Genomic DNA, 17484 nt, shown 5'->3' on the forward strand with positions numbered 1-17484 from the left:
CAAGGGTTAAGATAGATTATATATAAGATGCTTGTGAGTAATGTGTCACAAAGTGAATTTAAGCACGAAACATCTTGAACACATTGTAATGGCGGCTGTGGCTGAGGGGGTTGTCTTCTACCAAGAAAGTCGACGGTTTGATCCCGGTCTTCCCCACCTGCATCCCGAATACTGAACCCAGAATTGCCCCTTATGGAGAAAAATTCCATAAATAAACAGTAGGAATCAGTGTGCGAATTGCAATAAACTGTTCTGCTAAGCGCTTTGAGTCAACAAGACTAGATTCTTGATTTACCATTCTAATGTAACACCGTTTTTGATTACAATATGTTAAGTATTACTTATGTAGCAATTAAATTAGAATAAGATTATTGGATTACAGGAGACAAATGATGACACAACCACAATTTAAAATGTTCATTATTATTTTTTTATTATGAGTGAAATGTGACTTTACATTGTTTATCACCCAAAGGGTAAGAATAAAACATAAATAAAACATTCTTACAAAATGTTGCATTAAATCACAAATGGAACAATTCAATTTTTTTTACATTTGATTTGTTTTATACAGAAATCATATTTACACATTTGCCCTTTTTTTTTTTTTTTTTTTTACAATGTTGAGAATAAAACAGTTTTGTACCATTTTATTTTTATAGTACAAACATTTCCTTCGTTTCAAAGCCGAGGTATAAAAGCTCTCCTCTCTTTCCTGAGAAGATGCTAGTTTCTACTCTAGTGCATTTTATTGTTAAGATTTAAGGCTAGGCAGGGTTCACCTGATGGACACACTCATCTCATGGACAGGCCTATCATCATCGGGGAAGGAGTTCATTTTCCTGACTCGCGTCTGCTGATTGTCCCTCACAGAGAGAGGTTTGTGGTTCTGCCCGGTCGCTCCCGCCAACCGTTAGAGCTTCCCCCCTCCCCCCACATTAAAGCTGCTGCTGACTGGTTTCACTGAATAACCAATTACAATCTCTGACAACTTATTTGTTTCTGCAGTCAATTATAAATGCCTTGGGGAAAATGTCAGAATGTGAGAGCCCACGCTCATCACATTATCTCTGTATGCCAATGACCCGCTGAGAAAAATATGTCAATTTTGCATAGTAGGGAGAATATAAAAAAAGAATAAAAGAATTTAAAAAAAAACTTTTAGTTGTTATTGTTGTGTAAGAGACAGGTCTCATTTAGTCAAAGGTGCAGTGCTCCCTAGTGGTCAAATGACACTGAAAGCGACAGAGGAAAAGAGAAGCCCATTCCTCTCTGTTTCTTTGGAAGGATTACACCAAAGCCATAAACAAAAGACATGAAGCAACTAATTGGCTGGCCCTGTAAGCCTCTTAGAAGACACACTAATAAACTGCCTGGACGTGAAGTCAAATCCTCAGCACGGACAGCGAGTTAACAATCAGCACTTAAACATGAGACAAAAGAGGCAGTAAAGAAGCAGATCATTGACGCTGCTCTGTAATTCAACGGAAAGAGTCAGGTTTTTTTTTCCCATCATGTTTTTATTTGCTACCTGTCCAGCAGGTAGTTGTTTGGCCCACTACGGGCTCAGCGGGGCTTCAAATGATTAACAGGTCAGACAGGTCACCTTGGAAAAATAGCATAAAAGCTACAAGCCCCTTTTTAAATTCTACAATAACTACTTCATCTTTAATGTATTTTAACACATTTTCTTGCTTTGGATCATTGTTGCTTTTCATGAGCGTCAGAGCACTCTATTATACTCTGTAGTATACAATGCAGATCTTTCATACTGATAAAATACATCAACATGTTAGGACCAAAGTGCTTAACAACACTGATGTGTGTTGACTCATTTGAAATGATTTTCGTCATAGAACAGGAACAGGTACCATATTTTGTTGGTTTTAGATAATGTCCCTTCTCTTTTTCACTAGCCAGCTGCATCCTCCACTTCCTAAAACTGTCTGACGTGTGCATCTAGCCAGTCTATTGAAAGAGAAAGTTGGACTATTTAACAGAGAGAGGCCATCAGTATGCTACCTGCAGAGTCACATGCAATTAAAAAACATGAAGAAAACCCTGCACTTGTCGGCGCTCAGATGAAAGATGAGGGCTGCATAAAAGCCCATTGACAGGCAGATAAAGCGAGGATCAAGCTAATATCCATCCAAGGCTCTACAACACACTAAAAGATATGAATTGAGCCATTAGACACAGGCAGATATGGCTCAATCCTTTCATTGCTGTTAAGTCTGGGAAAAACAGAGACAAACATCTGAAGGGTTTCACTCCAGAATGGAAATATCCACGATTCGAATAAATTAAAACCTCATAGAGGATCGTGATGGCATCAAATCATTGTCAATGAGTGCTGAAGTTATCAGCGCTTAGAAAGCTGGAGACAAAGTTAGAGCCAGTAATCACATCTGCTTTTCAAATTGCGTGTAAAGGAATGTCAGGCTCCATTTTTCTTCTTTCAGTTCTGGATTTATACAGAAGCACTTAGGAAAGAATCACTGGAACAAACATGGGGAACTGTTGCTAGGACACAAGGTTTGGGCAGATGTGGTTAGAGCCCTTAATGATTAATGATGAAGGTGATCAGTAGAGAGGCGTTTCCCCTGCTACGTTTACATTTGACTGTTTCAACTTGCACTTGGATGTGTCTGTTTCTGAGAGGTTAAATCCCCATGATTCTTATATCAACAGCGATTTGGTGTTGATGCCAGGACGGACTGCTGAAAGAAGGCTGAGGCTGGAGAGTCATGACAAGGCAGTCAGGAGAGTTGGTGGAGATGCTGAAGCAACCCACTGAGAGACATTTTCACTGTGAGTTGTCTCAAAAGCATATTTTTCTTCTAAATGTAGAAATCATAATGACTTTTTTGGAAAAGGAAACAGGGTTTTTGGACAAAGACTATCTAAATGTGCACAGCTAATCCATGGTTCCTATTTTAATAAGCTGTGAGTGAATGTGGGCCTATTTGCATACGATAACAGAATCCCCAAAAATGTGCTTCTTTCCAGAAACTAAAAAACGCTGTGTTTGTTTTAAAAACCTTTGCATGTGACGTTAATCTGTTATATGATCTAATTTAGAGAAGTGAACAATGAGTCTCTTCAATGTTAATTGAAAGGTGCTGAAAAGCCTGGTAGTACACTGCAGCATTGTGTGCTACTACTTAGCAAGAACATGTTCCTCTGGATGTCAGAGTAGAATGATGGGTTGATTGTGATGATGATAATGACGATGATGAGGAGGTACCGTTTCTCTCAGCAGAAGAAGATCTCTCCATCGAGAGGAGGCTCGGGGCGGTGCTGGGCGTCTGTAAGGAGGAGAAGAGTAGAGTCAGTGTCATCGTCCCAAGAGACGAATCTTCCTGAGAGTGGGTTCTGGTGTAATGTTCATTCTCTGGAGATGCTTAGTGAGCAGCGTCTACCTGCTTCAAATTGATTGAACCATAAGCAGAGCTCACAGCGCCGTCATCTAGCTCCATTAAAGAATTGACGGAAGCCGCCTCAGTGATCCAGAGTCTCATATCCAGAATTGTATTTATTCTTTCATATTTATCTAAGATTTACTCAAAACAAATAAAAAGAAATCCTAGTTCCTTTGTGTGTGCTGCTGATCCACATTATTCTCTCTATGATGAAAATCACCACGAAAATGAGCAAGCTGCTCACAATCAGGAAAAAAAGAAAAATAGTTGTGCATGGTGGTGAAACAGCTGCAGAAACACTCAAGTAAATAAAATAAACTATATTTGTTTTGTCTGATGATGCACAAACTATTGTAGTAGTCAATGCTTCATTTGGTCAATCTGAAATATTTAACAAGTTTGTGGATCATTGCTTTTATAAAAGGACATTAGGGGGATTTGTCTTTATTTGTAATGATCGGTACAAAGAGTAAGAGTAAGAATATAAAAAAACATCAAAACTATTCTGAGTAAACAAACCATAATAATATTTTAACCATCCACTGTAGACCACAAGCTATCAACTGCGTTTTGAGAAAAATATGTTTTATTCGCGATGTCAAGCAGAAATACTACACTACCCACAATCCTCTGGAGTAATTGCGATGTCTCTGATTCATGGAGCTCGCAGTTACCATGGAAATATTGACCACAATCATGAAAATCATATCAGCTACAATAAGATGGTTAAGCGTTTCATAACTTCTATTAGAGAGCGACTGTGAGTTATATTTCTAAAATGCTGTGTTGTTTAGAGATGAAGAAAAGAGTTTGAAGGTAAAAATCACAAAAAGTCAGGTCAGGTACTGGAATACAGTGTTAGTGAGGGACAGCTTGTGGGTTTGCAATGGTCATGGGATAAGTAGGTGTATGGCCTTAACTCTTAAAATATACAGTCTTGTAACTTTAATTTTTTTCATGATCCTCTTGCTCTGAATCAAATGTTTTATGGTCAATTTCATTTTGTAGTTGGTCGGCCTGGTTCCATATTTAAAACTCTACAATATAAAAAATAAATCTTCAGCAACCAGTCGTTCTATAATGATGAAGTGGACCTTCCCCATTATGCTGAATGATTTGATTGGTCAGTAGTTGGGCTGTTGACACATCTTAATATCATCCTCTGATGAGCATGCAGCAGAGGTTAACATGGTGATTTACCCTGGATAGAAGTTTACCAGCTTCGCAATAACAGAAAGTTAAGCCCTAAGTTAGCTGGTTAAATGAAGAGTCTGACTTTGTGGTACCGATGTTTTGTTGTAACTGTGCAGCAGCGTGGGCTGCGGTTACATTTACAATGAGATAAAGAGGACAGAGAAGCAAAGTAATGTAAGCTGACACTCAGAAGCCACGTCTCATTAAAACACATGAGCAGACTGTAAGTCCATGAGAAGCTGTACAAGCTGTGAAGCTGTCTATTAGAGGTGTTAACGATGCTTGGAGCACACAAAAAGTTACTAAGTTTGTGTTCTTCCGAGCACCTGGAACATAACAACTCATATAGATAAGCATCAGATTTTAAGCAGCAACTGACCTGACTGTGTTTTCACAAACAAAAGCTCCCTTGACTGCAGTAAGTCACTCTGCTCGTTTCAGTCAACATCCACCGTCACTCACTTCTGTTCTGATTTAATGCACTTGTGTGAGACATCACTGACACTCTAAACTGGTCTTAATATAGAAATACAACTAAATTCAATTTCATAAAACTTTTAAAGCCAATAGTTTCGGAAACAAGAGTCAAATACTTATTGAATTTTAGGCTTTTTGCCAGAAATCAAAGTTAAAGCCATTACCTACTATTTTGGCTGATAATTTGCCACCTCTTTTCTCAGGCCACACTGCTCGCTCAATGTAACACACTAAATCCATCCTAACCCTCCCTCTGTTTCATTCTCTACCTGCCGTCTGTGCACTCCCTCCTTTGCCCTTCTTCTTCTTCTTCTCCTTCCCCTCTTTGCTCTTGCTCTTGGCCAGCTGCAGAAGGCTCTTCGAGATCTGGTTGTCGCCCTTGAGATTGGAGTTGCTGGAGGATAAGGTGAAGGGATTGAGGCCTTTTCCCTTGGGCTTGGACTGCTGGGGCTGCAGCCTGGGCAGGGAGCAGGAGGAGGAGGAGGAGAGCTCCAGCAGGTCCGGCTCCAGAGACTGGGAGCTGCTGGGGAACTGGGATTCATCAGACGTCGTAGAGGGAGTCCTCTGGAGGTAAAAGAAGGAGATTAGACAGATTAAACAGCTGTTGTCTACATCTGCAAATGAATATGGAAGAGCTAATTTTAATGTTTGTGCAAGCCTATCTTGAATAAAATATGAGTTCAAATGTTCCCAGAAAAGACGTTAATGGCAGAAGAAAAGAAAGAGGTTTTGGCATAAAAACTTAGAAATTTAACTCTGCTGTGTGTCACGCCAAGAGTGCTTGAGTTTAAGCCTCCAATATGGGCATCCATAAAAAACAACTGAAGTGCCACTGAGTAAAATACTGAATCCTTCCCGGCTCGGTTCAGTAAGTGATCCTCTGCAGCAGAGGGGGCAACAGAAGAGGCTGTTCTGGGGCAGGGAGCAACAAATCATATGATTATTATTATTGTTATGATTTCCAAAGTGTCCCTGTTTACCTCAGCCAGACGGAGCTCTTCCATCTTGTCGAACTGCCGCTGCACGGCCTCCCTGTCCCTCTCCAGCTTCCTCTGTGCGTCCCTCAGCCTCTCCAGGTCTTTCTGGTACTCCTCCTTCTTTCTCTGCAGCTCCCGCCTTTCGTCCTCCATCTTCTTGTGCTGCTTCTGTACCTCCTCCTCCTGCGATGGTAGAAAAGTGCATTGATAGATCTATTTAAATCAGGGGTAAACAGTTTTGCAGCCAAATCCAATACAATTGAAGTAAATGGTGACCAATTCTTCAAACGTAGTAACAGACAAAAAACATCAAGTGCCTCCATACTGCTGGATTTAGCGGCAAAACTCCAAAAGTATTTTCCTTTTTGAGTGAACTAGCGCTTTAAGGGCCCAGAGAAGTAACCTGTCCTTCCAGAGGAAATCATTCTACATTCTCAGGAAGAAAAATGACGACACAAAATTGCAAACACAACATTACAAATATCAGTTCCACAAAAAACTTCCCTTGAGGGGAAAAAAGACAAAAAATAATGAGTCATGCGTTCACTTTTCAAACTGCTAAAAAGCCCATAAGCTGCAGTGTTAAGTCATAGCCTCCTGTTGTTTACATTCATCTGCCTTGAAATCTGAAGTATCACAGCAGATCTTCAACTGTTTAATAGCAGATCATCCCCTGCTTCAGTTTCTCTGCCCGGTCTCTGCCTTCTCTTGGAGTTTTGCTGAATCCAAGCCAATTATTTGACTGTTTGGTGCTGCAGCGTACAAGAGAAATAACTTCAGCTTTTTATCTCCACAAACCGTGATAGCAGGTTAAAAGAGAAGTAGCCATCTAAGCAAACTGCTATTCTATAACACATTTATTACTTTGAGTTAAAAAAGAGAGGCCAGGAACAGAAGTGTAACTGTCATACAAACGCTCTGTTAGACTGGCTGGAATAATGACTATAACAAGAGTGATATTCATAGATATATTTATGTTAATAAGAATAGGAGCACCAGTTAATAATAGTAATAATTATTGATTAAATCTGTTTTCACATGAGCACAAGTTTCCGCAAACCTTCATAAAGAGGTAGATCTGCTCTTTCTTGTCAACCATGGAGAAACTAGACATTCAGAAGAGATTCAGAGAAAAACTCTTTAGAGTCGTCGCTTAAGTGAAGGCTCTAAAAGAAGGAAAAGCGTCTCTGAGAGGATGATTTTTAACAGAAAGAGACCAAGAATCGTAAGGCTCGCAGCAAAACCTACATGGACCTGCTTAGTCGAGTGTCAGTCCAAGTGTGAGAGTGGAGTGAAGTCTGCAAAAGAAGCGGCTCAGCCTGAAAAAAGCCGGAGCAGCAAAGAGGAGGTCGATTAGGACAAAAAGCAGGTGCTCAAGATGATACAGAGGAGGCTTGAGGATGAGCTCAAAACCAAGAACGAGCTCATCAAAAGTGATGCAGAGCGAAGGCGCACTCACACCAACGCATACATTGATTGCTTGGCCGTGCTCATGCTCCAAGAGAAGGAGCTGAATCAGAGTCAGGCAGACTGTGAGAGGCTGGAGTCGAGGCTGCTGCTGGGGACGACTCCTACGAAGGGAATGAGCAGCGGAAAGGTGGAGGCAGTCTAAACTGGAAATGAGGCTCTAAAGGAGCACGTTCACAAACTAAAGAGTGAACAGATAAAGACTTCTGCAGAAGTCAGTATTTGAAATAATGCAGTTTTCAAACTTTAATTTATTTTCCTGAACACGATGCACTACATACATATTGATCAACTCTAAACCGGGTGTTAATCTATAATGAATCCAACTTTGTTAAAATGCAGAGACAATAAATGTGACTGTACCGCATCTGTCACAACATTTTCTGTTCTATGAAAATACAATACTTCTTTTGGTTTGTATTTTAACGAGATCCTGAACTTACTTTTCATAACTTGCAAATTGAATGATTAAAATAACAGTGATCGGTAACAATGAAGCTAGAAATTAACTATTACATTAAACCATAGTTTACACAACTGAAGGTATCAGAAAGGAAAGTGCTTTCCACTGCTACTAGTTGCTATTATCAGCGATTTGTACTGATAGCAGCAGGAGCTGCAAATTGAAACACTGACCTCAAGGCAAATGTAAAAGACACTTCTAAGACTCTTCTAAGATTCACTATAGCGAACTGCAGAGTTCCTGACACGACGCTCCAATGCCGATTATGAGATAAATCCAATAATAAGGTAAATTACTGTAAATAAAATAAATGCCAAGGGTTCTTTCCAGGATCCATCGCTCCACCAGATCTGGTGGAAATTGGTTTTGTAGTTGCATAATGAAACTAACAAATAAACAAACAAATAAACCAAAAAACAATAAATAAACCAACTAGAATTGCACACAGTAGAGCAGATACCTCCAGAGCTCCATTCTCCCTTAGTTCCCTAAACATACCCCATTTTTTAATCAAGATCCATGAATTATATCCATGGAATAAGGGATAATGTCAAAAAAACGGCCAATCTCACAATGTTTTATTGAATTCCTGATCTGCCTCCTGATCCCGACCAAAGTTTGATGGGACCTTACCTAACCCATACCTCACCAAGTTTCATGGTAATCAAACCAACCAACAAACAAGCGGACAGGGGTGAACATAACCTCCTTTGCAGGTTTAACTACAGCTGCTTAGAAACACATATACATAGCAACTCACAGGACAAGCAGAGAGTGATATTTGGTTACCTGTATGTGCACCAGCACCTCTTTCTCATTCAGCTGCTGTTCTCTGATGTCCCACTCTTTCTCCCTCCTCCTCTTCTCCTCAGCATGAGCTGCCTGCTGTCTCTGAAGGGACGCCACCTCCTGCCGCTGCTTCTCCAGGCTGCGCTGCTTCTCCTGCTCAATCAGGGAGCTGGGCCGCGAGGATGGCCGCGACAAAGACGTGCAGGAGGAGGAGCGCTCGCTCAGGGCGTGCCGCTGGTCCTCTATGAAGCTGTCCTGCTGGACCACCACCGCCTGGAATCAGCAGGACCAGAGTCACAACCGACACAGATTAGAGTCAGACACATCACTCCTGCTATTGTCTGGTGTTTGGTGAAGTATTAGAGACATTCATATTTTATCTGTATGCACCATAGTGTGAGCATTGCAGACTCTGAGGGTCCACATATAGTTCAGTTTTCAAATTCACACAGACAGCTGAAGGCTTCACAGAGTTGCATCATTACACGTGTGATGTGGAGTACATTGGTTACATCTTACCTGCAGAGCGCTGAGCAGCAGATGCAGATTGGAGACACTGTGAAAGACCTGCTGTTGGAAAACAGAGACACTGAGTATCACAGAACCTCAAAACATTTGTTTTCTTTTTCTTTTACGTAACAGAAAAATGCTGTTCAGCTGTATAAGAAGGAAACTGTTCAAATGTTGCTTTGCCTACTGCTGCCCTCGCCTCTGCTTGTTACAAATTGCCATGAGTGGTAGCTGCACTTCATTTAAAACATCGACTTTTTCATTTAATCAGTAATAACAGTGGATTTCATGTAATGTGAATTTAATAGTGCAAGACTAATCCAGCACTAAACCACAAAATGATGGGTGACCTTTTCTCCATTCAAACAACGACAAATAGACCAGGCTGCCGAGTGTGCAGCTGCTGCCAGTGTTTACCAGGACACAAAATTCTCCAATGAATGTTCACTTGGAACTGCACAGACAAACATGTATTAACCAGCCCATCTGCACAATGTGTTCTGGTGCCACACAGTAATACATAATTTGGTCACATATAAGACATTTAAGAGAAAATAATTATCAAATTGTATAAATCCAGAATCTATTACAAGTTAATATTTCACAATTAAACACTTTAGCGTCTTGTTTATTGGATTGTTCCTTGACCTTTCTTTTGTTTTGTGTTAAATTACAATGAATGAAATAGTGCTTGATTTTGTGTATTTCTTCCCACAACTTACAAAAAGTGATTTATTTTTTAAATAAGATACATACGATTGAGTGCAACCCTTTTCACGTTATATTTTACTCAACTGGTTAAAGACTCGAACATGATCTAAACCGTCCTTCAGTTTTTCTCACGACTTATCTAGACTGTGGCGGCCCACCATATTCTACTTTGTTCGACCACCGTTTCATAATGAACCAAAAATATTTGTACATGTCTCATGATAACATAAAAGATCTCTTCATGTTTTGCACCATTACTACATTGGGCACTGCAGTTGTGAGATGCAATTATTCAGTTCTCTCTCTCACACGAGAACTTCTCTCTCAACCTCTTGTGTGTGTCTCTCCTTGCATTTAGAATATACTGCTATTGATTGGAACATCTATATTACTGCAACTACAACCACTGCTGTTATAGCGTCCTTTTCAGCTAATGCATTTATCGATGCTGCAAACAATGTTTTTGCTGCAGAGTTTTGACAGTTACCATGTAAATAGAAGCTCTGATTGAATTAGAGGGGCAGGAAGTCAGTGTTACCTCACTGTTCCTCTTCAGCAGCAGCAGCAGGTTGGCATTTCCTCCCTGCACATAAACACAAACACACACTGAGTACAGCCAGAACACAGTAATGCAAGTCCATGAGTGTGTGTAAGGATGCATACTGTACAGTATGAATCGGAATGTGATTATAACCGCGCATGTGGGAGTGCTGCAAAATGTAATCTGTATCTGGCTATGATGATGAACAGCTGATACAGTTACACAGCAGTGCTGCAGCTGTTGCGTTACGATATGCTGAATCCATAATTTGTTTATTTTTCATGTACAAAGAAAACTGTTAACTATGTAGATATTGTAGAAAAATGCTTAAATTAGCTCTGCATTGTATTTTTTATGATGATTCTGACTTCTGCCCACACTCCCTTCTTGTAGTGCTCTTTAACTCTTTAGATCAGGGCGAGATAAAGCTTCTCTCAGTGGTATAACAACAAATGTCCTGATGTGTGAGCTCAGAGACAAGAAAAGTGCATCTGTTGGGCAGCGCACTGCTGCCGCTGGGTTCTACTAAAACATTCAGAAAACAATCATGTGCAGTCCAGCAGCTGGAAAAACGCAGGAAAAATGGCAACAAAGCCATGCGTCCAGACAGTGGCAGCAGGTAAAGGCGACCACTTCATTTCCATTCACGATTGAATTTTTACACAAGTGATGGTCGCCATTAGCAACGGGACCTGGCAGGATAAGTCAAGAGGCTAATTCACTGAAAGAAGACAAGCGACCTAATTCATCTTAATTTATTGTTAATAATGTAGGACAAATGCACCCCCACACGCAGCCTCAAGTTCTCATTGAGGCGTGGGGGGTGTAGTGGCTTCAGAGTCAAGAATAATTAGGCGGTGAGAAACTTACCTTCTTTAAAACGCTGTCAGACTCCGTCCTGCGCAGATCTCCTGCCATATCCTCGCCCTCGTCTCTGTCTCCACCTGACATAAAGGGAAACCACAGGAGAAAAGTTGAGGCAGGCAGAAAATAATCCACATTCAGAGGCAGGTTTACTGCAGAGAATATGAGAACAGATGCAGAATAAACAAATAATCCTCTCACATACTGAAACCATGTAAATATATGACAAGAACAATTCATGAGATGATTATATAAAGAATATGGTCAATAGGTGGCCATTTTGTAACATTTTGTTGAATACAATCTAGACTGCAGATGTACAACAAATTCTGAACAATGAACACAGATCATTGTCAAAAGTGATTCTTTATGGTTCAATATAAGTGGGAAAGAGAATACCAGAGGCTGGTAGAGCTGGAGAATAATAAAGAAAATAGTATTTTTGAAGAGAAAATCATTGTAAGAAAGTGTAATTAATTAAAAAGAGTTATAAAAATAATTATATAAATGAATAAAGAGGTACTTGAACAGTATTCTCTAGCTGATCACAACCATGTCAACCAACTCCACAAGGATACGGATAATCTCACGATAAGGAAGAGCTAAAAAGTGTAATATTTAGAAATATTTTGTGCAACATGACTATAGTGAATATGTGCTTTTATGTAAAACAGATATGATACAGATGATTTAAGTTGGCTCCTTCATCTTATTCATATTTCTGATAGTATATGCTCTTCATATGCTCTTCATTCCGAGACAGTTTCTTTTCGGTGCTGCAAAAACTATTTGGAAGTAAAAAATGATCCTGTATATGTAAAATGTCTTCATTCTACATTCAACATTCAGTGGCTCTACTGCCGAGTGGAAGGCTCATCAGACTCACAGATAAGTTGGGCAGGATATCAGGAGACAGACAGTCGACCTATATATGAACCTATGCAGTCCGTGCCAATGGATGTGGTGTCAATCAACCAACTGATGTCATCTTTCTCTGAAGATTAAGATGTGCTCATTCATTATTGTACCAAGTGCTTGTCTGTAGAGTGTGGATTCTCTGTTAAGTAATGCTGAATGGGTTACCTACTTGATTTGCTACACTGCCTGTGCCTGTAAACTGGAAAAACATCAGGGTCTGGGTCGAGTTCAGACACAAAGAACAGACTGAGGAACGGGTTTGTGTTGGGCTCTGTTAGTTTTGTCTTGGGCTCAGACAGAAGGGCTACACTCTAATTCTTAATTTTTGTAAATAATGCATCATGAAGAACTGCTGACCTACATTCATGCCCTGTTTGTAATGTTAAATGTTAAAACCCTTCTATTAATGATGCTTAGCCTGTTCTTATATTCATTTCTTTCTTAGAATATTATACACATTTTGTTTCCCTTTGCCTTTTCATTACCCTCCCTCCATGCTCACACAAATCTTTTCACCACTGCCAAATCTTCCTTTAATATAATTACCAATGCAGTTCATTGAAATTTTAGATTTTAATATCATCTCATTTATATATTCACATTCAGTGATGTCATTTGTTAACACCTCTGCTCCTTGAACAAAATAATGCGTAAAATCTAGTGTTTCACTGGTAGACAAGCTGTTGTTTACTGATGCACAAGTGTGGACATCTTACAGCTCAATATCTGCCACACTGTCAGTAGAGTCCCACTCAGAGTTTGTGAGCCACAGTTCAGTGGTATCGCCCCAGGCTATGAGCCCCTTTGGAAACTTCTACTCCACTGTCCAAGGCTCTGTCGAAAATGTTTTATCTAAGTGCACTTAACAGGGGTTTTGTGGGAAGTGCCAGCCGTAGTGAATGCTGTTACTTGACGTCTAAGAACCCGTTTGAGGAGAAAAACTGAAATATTTAACTTTTCTACCCGTGGAGGACTTGCAGCAGTGTCAGCGCACATTTGCAGTGAAGTCATTGAGCCTGTACAGTTGTCTGGATCAGCAGGTGAGTTGACTGTTACAGGGTTCACATGTGCAGTTTCAGAGGACTGTTAAAAACAACATCAACAGGCGTCCAGCAGCAGCAGACTTACCCTTGCTGCTGTGCATCTGGTGACTGTCGAAGCCTCCGAAAGTCTCTGCGCGACGCGGCAGACACACCGGCCCCACCCCTCCTCCTTCCTGGACACTGGCCATCGCTCCGCCCAGGCTGCCGTTCACCAGTGCCTGTAACGTCTCCACTGTCGTACACACACAGAAACACACACACACACACCCACACAATGTGCAGGTCAGTAAGTGAATTATCCTGGCTAACTGTGTTACACTTCAGCTCTGCTCTCATGAATCCCACCAGGCACTCAACCTGGCATAGGCTCCAGTTGCTAAGCAACTATTGGCAATCTGTTTGAACCGGAGAGCTCTTTTACTAAAAGTTTAAACATCTTTTCCTTCAGAGATAATATATACTCTTGATATACATATGCAGTATCCATATGTATTGTGCAGGACTCTGAATTCCCCAGTGAAAATAAGGAGAAACAAACCCGTTGATGGTGGATGTGAGTTCACAGTCAAACTCAATAAGGAGAAAAAGCTGAAGAAATGACATTACCGCTGCCAATTCACATATCAAATAAGAACAATTACTGCCCTAGGCTTAAGAAGGAGGAGGCGAAAAATACATTCTGTAATACTGTAGCTAAACCTTCTGCTGAAAACCATTTCACAACTTTTTGTTCATAAATCTTTCCTGCATTAGAGCTGCAGATAAAATGTCAGAGTTGCCAAACCTGTAAACTTTCTTTTCCTGCAGCATTATTTAGAAATCAGTGAAAGAGATGCATTCGTGTTCACTTTCTCAAGCAGCTGATCATGATCTACCATAATTCAACTGTCTCAGATGACACCTATAAGAGTTTGTTGAATTTCAGGTTCCAACATCAAAATAAGGAGAATCCGATATTCCTCTCTACAATCTTAATCATGTCCACACAAGATTAGAAAACTTCCCGCCAACTCCCCTAATGTTAATAAACAAGAGCATGAGAAAACAATCGGGAAGGCGAGGTCGGCACGAGTTATTTATTTCTTTAGTGGGATCAGTTATTATAGCTTTAGCATAAAGCAGTCAGATGCTAGCAGATGTTAGGCTCAGAATGTTTTCCGATCTCTGTCTCCCTCACTGGTTGTTGTGGCAGCATTGACATGATCATCACCATTTTCAATCCTAAATATCAAACATGTATGATCATTTTCGAAGCGGCCCCAGTGATTTTGTGGGCAGCTCAGGAGGCTGATGAACGAACATCAGCACTGACTAAGATTTCAAAGCTAATTCTCCTCTGACTCTCGGTGGGACAGAATCAGGGATAATTCTTCCTGGAACTCCTGTGGTCTGAGCCCAGCTTTAGTGAGTGTATATTATTTAAAATGCAAATGCACAGAACACAAGGTAGCTCTTGGTACATATAATATGCCAGGAGATGGTTGATTTATGATTACACAGCACTGCACTGCAAATGACACAGATTTATGACACTAGTGTTTTCTGCATCTTTTCCTCAATGATGAGAACACAAAAAAAGTCTTTCATTGGTGAAAAAGTCAAACTGTCCTGAAAACTAGTGGGATAACTTTCTTCATGATTCAACCTGATCCAGTGTTTTAAGGATACTTCTGACACTCTCCGGCTTGAAATACTCGTTATGTAGGTATTTTTGCAAAAGTTTTACTTTTCAAGACCAGCTTTAATAAATTTAAAGTCAATTTCATATGCAGAGAATGCTGCCAGCTTCTTTCCCCTACTCTTCATTCTCTCTTTGTCACAAAATATAGTATCTCTCTCAGTTCACTTCTCAGCTCACGCTGCTTTCTTCTCATACACATTTGATGAACAGGGGCTGCCAAAGCACCAGGCAGAGCTGTAATGAAATCCTTAAACACACTCTGGCTTCTTATATGTTTTCTATACACTCTCTTTAAATCATCCCACAACACAAACATCATCTTCTGACCTCAAGCTTCTGCTCCCTCAACCTCTGTTGAGATCCAACTCCCTCACAGCTTACTTTCCACTAACGAATAGTGAAGTACTTTTCAGCTTATGGATTGTAGCTAGTAACTAGTTTTTATTTAACCTAGCTAGTGGACATCTGGCAATCTACAGGTTGGGCCGGATCGAACTTTCATGCAGACCCAAAAACAAATAGTAGAGGAAATGTTTCACAATCACATTGCGACCTTTCGGCAGAAACGTTAAGCGAATATGTTTGAAAAACTACAGAGTGGTGTTACGTTTGTTGCTAAGTTACTGTTAATTTACCTATCAATGTTAATGACTGATATTCGATAGCTCCCAGACAGCCCTTTAAAGCCTTGAGGAAAGACCACGTGAGGTGAAAGGGACAGATGGCTGCTGGCATTCAAAAAAGGTTTGCTGATTTTGCCCATGACTTACGATCCACTACACCGTACATTTGCACTTCATCTTGGAGTAATAATCCAGTCATATATAAACATACTAACATGATAGGCATATTTTTTATCTTTTTATCATTTCAATGTAATATCTTCATATGACAATGATTTCACCTAAAAAATAAAGAAAGAATAACACTAGCACTTGTGCACCTTTTACTATTTCTTTATTATCAAAATAATCCAGTGGTGTGAAAAATGGCTGACGTGAAACGTTACATTTTCCTTCCTTATTTCCTGACTGGGATCTATGCATATACTAATATGGCTCCACCCCTGCTCCTCGTCTCTCCAACCTCACAGATCACCAGCAGTGGAGGAGCCTTTTCAGCTACTGAGCTCCACTCGCAAGTTGACAGGATGGTCTCTAAAGTTTGGCTGGACTAATCTTAATTTTTTTTCAGACTGGTGTTAATTTACTGAATTTGTTTAGTCAATCGTGGCATTGGCTGCTTATTTCACATGATTAATCATTTTATTGGTGCCGATTTGCCAAAATGTACACAAATACAGGCTGCAAGTACAGGACTCAAGATGAAGCTAAAGCTACGATTCCCTGGAAACATTATACTTTCTGTTTACAATGAGGATATCTTTAAAAAATAACCAAACTCCCATATGCCAAATACGTGTCTACGACTACAGCAGGTGCTTTACACACAACATAGCATGTGTGTCAGTTTTGGAAGTGAACATCAAATTGAATTGTATTTTCATTCATTGATGATTATTATTAATCATTATTAACATTACTATTTCCCATAAATATTGGAAATTGTAATAAAGCACTTCCACTCTTTTCTCTATTCATTGGGGTTTGTTTTACCTCAGTGCTGAGAACACTAGAAGAACAATGCATCTAGAGCCCATACAGGTATATGATAAAAACTCTTTCTCTCTTACCTTCCTGCAGGGCATCCTTCATGATAGACGCCCCCCTGGGGGGCTCCAGGCTGCAGGCTGATCTGAAGAAAGGCTCGACCTGCTGGCAAGCCTCTGTGGCTGGATTCAATCCCTCCCACATGCCCCTGAAGAGCCGCACCTTCTCTTCCAACAGGGACATGATCGCTGTGTCTTTCTGCTTCAGCAGATCTAACCAGCAGAGACAGGTGGGCAGGAAAAGAGAGGAGGATGGTGAGGGAAATGTTTTGTGACATTAGGAGGCAATTCATCCCAGTTTTCATTCTCTCACCTCTAATCTCCTTGGCTTTAGTCTCTAATTGTCTCTTGTCATCCTCTGTCTCACTGGGAATCCCTTCATCCTCATCTCGGTCCCTGTCAAACAGAGAAAATAAAATATGTTATATTAGTGTTATATTATTAGATCCTTTGACAACACTGAAATGAGGTTTGCAAACATCTAAAATAAGTATGTCTTTATCTATAGCCAGATATTTAACAATTGCTGATATCAGTTAGGGTATAAATACATGAACAAATAAGTCAATCGTATTCGTAGTATAATAAATAACATGCCTCAGGTATTTGATAATTAATTAAAGTTTGTAAGGAAAAAATACATTTTTCACATTTTAGGGACTAAGCAAGTCTAATTACATAATTACTAGCTTGAGGCCAATCTACGATCAATCATTATGTCCATCAGTGATATCACAGGACAACACATTAGAAAAAAC

The 17484-nt window shown here is 40.1% G+C and overlaps 1 protein-coding gene across 7 annotated transcripts in view; it reads right to left on the minus strand.

Moving 5' to 3' along the window:
• Positions 1-407: 407 nt before the first annotated feature.
• The window catches only part of LOC128439456 (A-kinase anchor protein 13), a 113475-nt gene continuing 96398 nt past the window's right edge, over positions 408-17484 (minus strand). For 4 of the 7 annotated variants that reach the window (XM_053421933.1, XM_053421932.1, XM_053421929.1 and 1 more), the window contains 10 exons: positions 17040-17122; positions 16751-16939; positions 13462-13608; positions 11422-11495; positions 10498-10593; positions 9309-9359; positions 8790-9062; positions 6074-6253; positions 5363-5657; positions 408-3308 (listed from right to left, as the gene is read on the minus strand). In XM_053421933.1, coding sequence (XP_053277908.1) covers positions 3256-3308; positions 5363-5657; positions 6074-6253; positions 8790-9062; positions 9309-9359; positions 10498-10593; positions 11422-11495; positions 13462-13608; positions 16751-16939; positions 17040-17122 — 1441 coding nt within the window. In that variant the 3' untranslated portion in view covers positions 408-3255. The remainder of the gene's footprint in view (positions 3309-5362; positions 5658-6073; positions 6254-8789; positions 9063-9308; positions 9360-10497; positions 10594-11421; positions 11496-13461; positions 13609-16750; positions 16940-17039; positions 17123-17484) is intronic. The other 3 variants (XM_053421935.1, XM_053421934.1, XM_053421931.1) reach the window with 3 other exon arrangements.

Source organism: Pleuronectes platessa, chromosome 1, assembly GCF_947347685.1.
Source record: "Pleuronectes platessa chromosome 1, fPlePla1.1, whole genome shotgun sequence".
Lineage (NCBI taxonomy): Eukaryota > Metazoa > Chordata > Actinopteri > Pleuronectiformes > Pleuronectidae > Pleuronectes > Pleuronectes platessa.